Here is a 5,605-nt window from a genome sequence, read left to right as displayed (position 1 = left end):
AGAGAAGAAAGAAAGTAAATTCATGTGGGGAGCAGGAGCACAGGGACAATGATAGAGAGAAAAGAGACAGATAGAGAGAGAGAGGGGAGAGGTAGAGAAGCAGATAGAGAGAGAGAGAGAGTGAATGTGACAAACAGAAACCTCCAAAACAACAGAAAAAGTATCAGAGAGAAAAACTAGCACACAGACAAGGGAACGAGAACAGAACCCAGCCTGGAAAGGGTGCATAGAGGATGAGAGAGAGAGAGAGAGAGAGAGAGAGAGAGAGAGAGAGAGAGAGAGAGAGAGAGAGAGAGAGAGAGAGAGCCCAGCCTGAATATGGTGGGGAGAGGATAAAGGAGGGGGGAGGGGAGATATGCAGAAATAAATTCTGAATAAATTGGAATTGAGAACAAAACAAGACGAATGGAAGGTGATGAGGAGAGAGAGAAGAACAGGATGAAGAGATGAAGAGAGAGAGTGTGGAAAGGAAAAGGGGAAGAGAGATGATGGACAGAGGAAGAGGAGGAGGAGGAGGAGAGAAGCGGGCGGTTGTTTTTGCGGTCGGTCGGTCGGTCGGTGGCTCGCTGGGTCGGCGTGCGTTGGAGAGGAGCGGCGCTGGTGTGCTAATTAGCCGCCGAGCGCCAGGTCTGAGAGGCCCAGTCTAATGAGCGCGCTCAGATCGCCTCGCCCGTCGCCGTGGATACCAGCCCTCACTGGCAGCCATTAAGCACCCATCATGAAGGGCACACACACACACACACACACACACACACACACACACACCCATCATGAAGGGCACACACACACACACACACACACCCATCATGAAGGATAACCTCGGAGAGGGGCACACCATCCCGCCCGCACCCACCCCTTAAATTGGCACAATAAACCCTCATCTAGCGTAGGCTAGGCACACACACACGCACCACGCACACACACACACACACACACATCCACAACTGCCACACAGACACACCCGCACACACAAACACACAGAAAGACCAAACAGTCATCGCAAAAAGCCTCATCTGTCTTTCTTACTGAGCCTCAAACACACACACACACACACACACACACACACACACACACACACACACACACCTGAAGCAGGTTGATTAAGGTGAGATGGGAGAGGAGACCCTGCGGCTGAGATTGCCTGCGTTGGCCTGTCACTTCTGATCAGAGCTGGCAGGAGAAAAACAATAACTTCATCAGGGCTACGCACCCCGCACCCCCACCCCACACCCCCACCTCACAACACACACACACACACACCCCACACCCCACCCCACCCCACCCAGAGGGCACCTTCCCCGCAATGGGATTTAGAAGCCAGCCAGGGGGTCAGGGGAAACGTACACCACCTCACAACACACACACGCACACGCACACACAATAAGTGTGTGTCCAAAGCAGCCAACCTTTATTGTTCCTCAAAGAGCAAAAGAACCCCACAGAGGAGTGTGGTGGTCTTTGCGGTCTCACCTCAGACTCTATTTCAACACCACAGAGCAGCTCTACTGAATATCAACTACTTTTGTTGTTGCTCTGTCCAACTTTTTGCTTTGTTAGTCCATCCAAGCTCTGGAGGTGTGTTGATACAGGGTACACAAACACACACACACACACACACACACACACACACACACACACACACACACACACACACACACACTCAGGGTAGGCAGTAGCATGCAGTAATGGGAGATGAGCAGAGAGGATGCTTATGGATGCGTCTCCAGTGATCGCTCGATAGGACTTATCTGCCACAGGGATCAGGTTTAACCCATTAGGGAGAGATAGCACACACGCACACACACACACACACACACACACAAACTGGTCAAGGTGACCGAAGGAGATGAACAGAGTGGTGTGTGGGGAACCCAAACCTATCACATGTCTGTCTTGTGTATGTGTGTGTGTGTGTGTGTATGCGTACACATTTTGTGTTTGTGTATGTGTATGTGTGCGTGTATGTGTGTGTGTGGGGGGAGAGTTTATGTGTTTATGTTTGTCCCTCTGCTAATATCAGTCCCTCTCCAGTCAACCCTCACACTCTCGTTATCACCCAAAACATCACACAGTCCCTGCTACGGTGGCCCACACAGGCCAAAAGCTGGATGACTAATTCCGTTGTGGGCTTCTGAGAGTGCAGGGGGGGAGAGGAGAGGAGTGGAGAGGAGAGGAGAGAGGTGGAGCATTGAGGAGAGGTGGAGGATTGAGGAGTGGTGAGGAGAGGAGAGCGGGGGTGAGGAGAGGAGAGAGGTGGAGCATTGAGTAGAGGAGAGGAGAGGTGGAGGAAAGGAGAGGTTGAGAGGAGAGGAGAGGAGAAGAGAGGTGGAGGATTGAGGAGTGGTGCCACTGGTGCATATGCTGCACATTAACCCAGAGGCCATTAGTGTGGAGGGAGGAGGCACCCAGCGCTCAGCCCTAATGATGTATAGATGAGACACACACACACACACACACACACACACGTATAGATGAGACAGGGGAGATAATGAGGCGTCGGCCAGCCTGGCTAAGCACTGTAGGTCCTCACTTGGGTTGTGGGTCCCCAGGATATCAGCAAAACATGAACACCCACACACACATATAGAACTAGGCAAGTACACAAACACACACACACACACACACACACACACACACAAAACACACACACATACTAGGCAAGTACACACAAAGATATACAAATGGGCAAATGTGAAACACCCACACATACTAATAAAGAGCTCCCACACACACACATACAATATATAGAGAAAGAGAGATTGAGAAAGACATACAATTATTACACACAGAAATGGTCCCCACAAACACACAAAAAGAAACTAAAGTAAGAAAAAGAAAAATAAACCACCTACACTTCCACAACTGCATTAGTGTCCACACACACACACACACACACACACACACACACACAATGCTGACATACAGTAGCCCATCTTTTGGGTGGTGTATGTTACCAGCTTTACTGCAGGAACACACTGCCTACTGATGTCACATGAGTATGCCACAAACACACACACACACACACACACATTGAGAAAACAAATACACAGAAACACATACAAACACTCCCAAACAGACCCGAACTAGCTCAAACACAGAGAAACACTCAAATGGGAAGCTGCTTACCACCTGGTGAGGCTGTGTTGTTGTTCTGCACCCAGCAGGGGACTGATGAAGCAATTCACACACACGCACACACACACGCACAGAGACACACACACACACACACGCACACAGGCACACACACCGTTAGCTGAAGCCAAAGCACATTCACTTCAGCCTGGCTGCTGTCTCCTCTCTCCGCAAACACTATAATTACTCCATTAGGTCACTTGAGTCTCCACAGCCCAAATAACACTACAAGCCCCATAATCCTCGGCACCCAGCTGTGCCGCCCACTTCCTGCTCTCCCAGGGGCCCATTAGTATGTCCAGCATCCCTGACTCCAGATGTGAGGCTAATGGAGGCGCCTGACTGACATCAGCAGAGGAGGACCAAACGGGGGTGGGGGGGGGGGATCTTATGGGATGCTCGGGCGCCATGGTAACACATTAGTGGAAGAGGGTTGTGCAAATAGTGACCCCAATCTCATCCCGATCGAGCGTCCAAATGAGATGACTTATGAATTATGCAGGGGGAAAGACCCCGGATGGCAAGTGTGTGTGTGTGTGTGTGTGTATTCAGTGTTATTCTGTTTCCGGGGTTAAGGGGTCACTTTCACCGAGGGGAGAAAGAACCTCAGAGTCTACTAGAGTTCCGTTGGCCTTATACTTCCAGGTCAAAGTTCACACTGTCATGAGGCCAATCAAATAGCAGGAATTCCTCCCCTCACGTGTGTTACCATGAGCACCCACCAGAGCCGAGAGCTCGTCTGATGAACCAAGAGAGATAGAACTTACTGACTCAATCCTCTCTCTATCTTTCCTCCTCTCTCTCTCTCTCTCTCTCCATCTCTCTCTCTCTCTCTCTCTCTCTCTCTCTCTCTCTCTCTCTCTCTCTCTCTCTCTCTCTCTCTCTCTCTCCATCTCTCTCTCTCTCTCTCTCTCTCCTCCTCCCTCTCCCTGCATCCCTCTCTCTCTCTCAGGTCGTCAGCTGACCATCTTCAACAGCCAGGCGTTGATAAAGATCGGCGGCGGTGAGAAGGGTCGTCACTTCCAGGGCCAGGTGTCGGGGCTCTACTACAACGGGCTGCAGGTGCTCAAGCTGGCTGCCGAGGGCAACGCCAACGTGCAGGTGCAGGGGAACCTGCGTCTGGTGGGCGACGTGCCCTCTGTGTTGGCAACCGACACCACGGCAACCACGCCGCTCGCCGACATGTCCACCACCATCATGGAGACCACCACCACCATGGCAACCACCACCACCCGCAAACAGCGCTCGCCAACCATACGGGACAGTGTCACACAGGTAAGGGGGGCACACGCGCGCGCACACACACAAGCGCACACACACACACACACACACACACACACACACACACACACACATACCACCCGCAAGCAGCACTCGCCAACCATTCGGGACAGTGTGACACAGGTAAGGGGGGCACACGCGCACACACACACACACACACACACACACACACACACACACACACATACCACCCGCAAGCAGCACTCGTCAACCATTCGGGACAGTGTGACACAGGTAAGGGGGGCACACGGGCACACACACACACACACACACACACACACGCACCACCCGCAAGCAGCACTCGCCAACCATTTGGGACAGTGTCACACAGGTGAGGGACACACACACACACACTCACACACACACACACAGTGCTGAATCTAAGATGGACGTGGCTCTGGTCAGGTCCTGGTGCAGTCCACAGACAGCCATTTTCAAATGTACCCTGATATGAGGAAGGCTATTTTGACTGACACATGTTGGCATGATTTTGATTGATAGCCAAGCTCAATGAAGGCGTTTTACTTACAAATATCCTCTTGAGTGCCTCAGACTCACTTTGACATTTGAGGTCCTGATATAACCCTGATCTACCCTGGCCTTCATCTGTCTTCTGATCTGGCTTTGATCTCATACGGATATGACCACAGCCTTTCAGCTGATACAGCCATCAGCTGATATAGAGGACATCCATAGTTAGCTTATGCCACCACGGACACAATGGATATGGCTCTCTTCCCAGTTTGTTTGTTTATTTCTTTGTTGGTTGGTTGGTTCGTTTGTTTGTTTGTTTGTTTGTTTGTTGGTACGTTTGTTTGAAAACCTTGAATTCATATCTAAACATGTTCCACATTCTAGAGCTCTTTTTAAATCAAAGCAGCTCTTCTATGCGGTGAAGGGTTAACGACGCATGAACAAAGAGGCTCTCCCGAGCGTGCGCGTGTGTGTGTGTGTGAGAGGCCTGGATTTGTTCTTGTGGCCCAGTGGGACAGTCTGATCTTCCAGCGTTCATTTGTTAGGATAAATCAGCTTCTTCATCTTGCCTATGATGAGATTACGGACGCCAGAAACCTTTTACCAACGTAATTAGCGCGGAGATGAGTTACATACATGAACATCTGCACACAGCAAATTGTTCCGAGACCCAAACGTTAAATAAACAATTAGGCCAGTGGGAACACACACAAATATA

At 50.7% G+C, this 5,605-nt stretch overlaps 1 protein-coding gene across 1 annotated transcript in view; it reads left to right on the top strand.

Annotated features, from left to right (window-relative positions):
• LOC134059644 (neurexin-1-like) overlaps positions 1 to 5,605 on the top strand; it is a 740,371-nt gene that overhangs the window by 709,856 nt on the left and 24,910 nt on the right. Inside the window, exon 19 of the mRNA XM_062516087.1 lies at positions 4,085 to 4,407. Within this exon, the coding sequence (XP_062372071.1) occupies positions 4,085 to 4,407 (323 nt within the window). The remainder of the gene's footprint in view (positions 1 to 4,084; positions 4,408 to 5,605) is intronic.

The sequence above is a fragment of the Sardina pilchardus genome, chromosome 16 (assembly GCF_963854185.1).
Source record: "Sardina pilchardus chromosome 16, fSarPil1.1, whole genome shotgun sequence".
NCBI lineage: Eukaryota > Metazoa > Chordata > Actinopteri > Clupeiformes > Clupeidae > Sardina > Sardina pilchardus.
The sequence above is the reverse complement of the archived record's forward strand: the minus strand, read 5'-3'. Positions and strand labels throughout refer to the sequence as shown.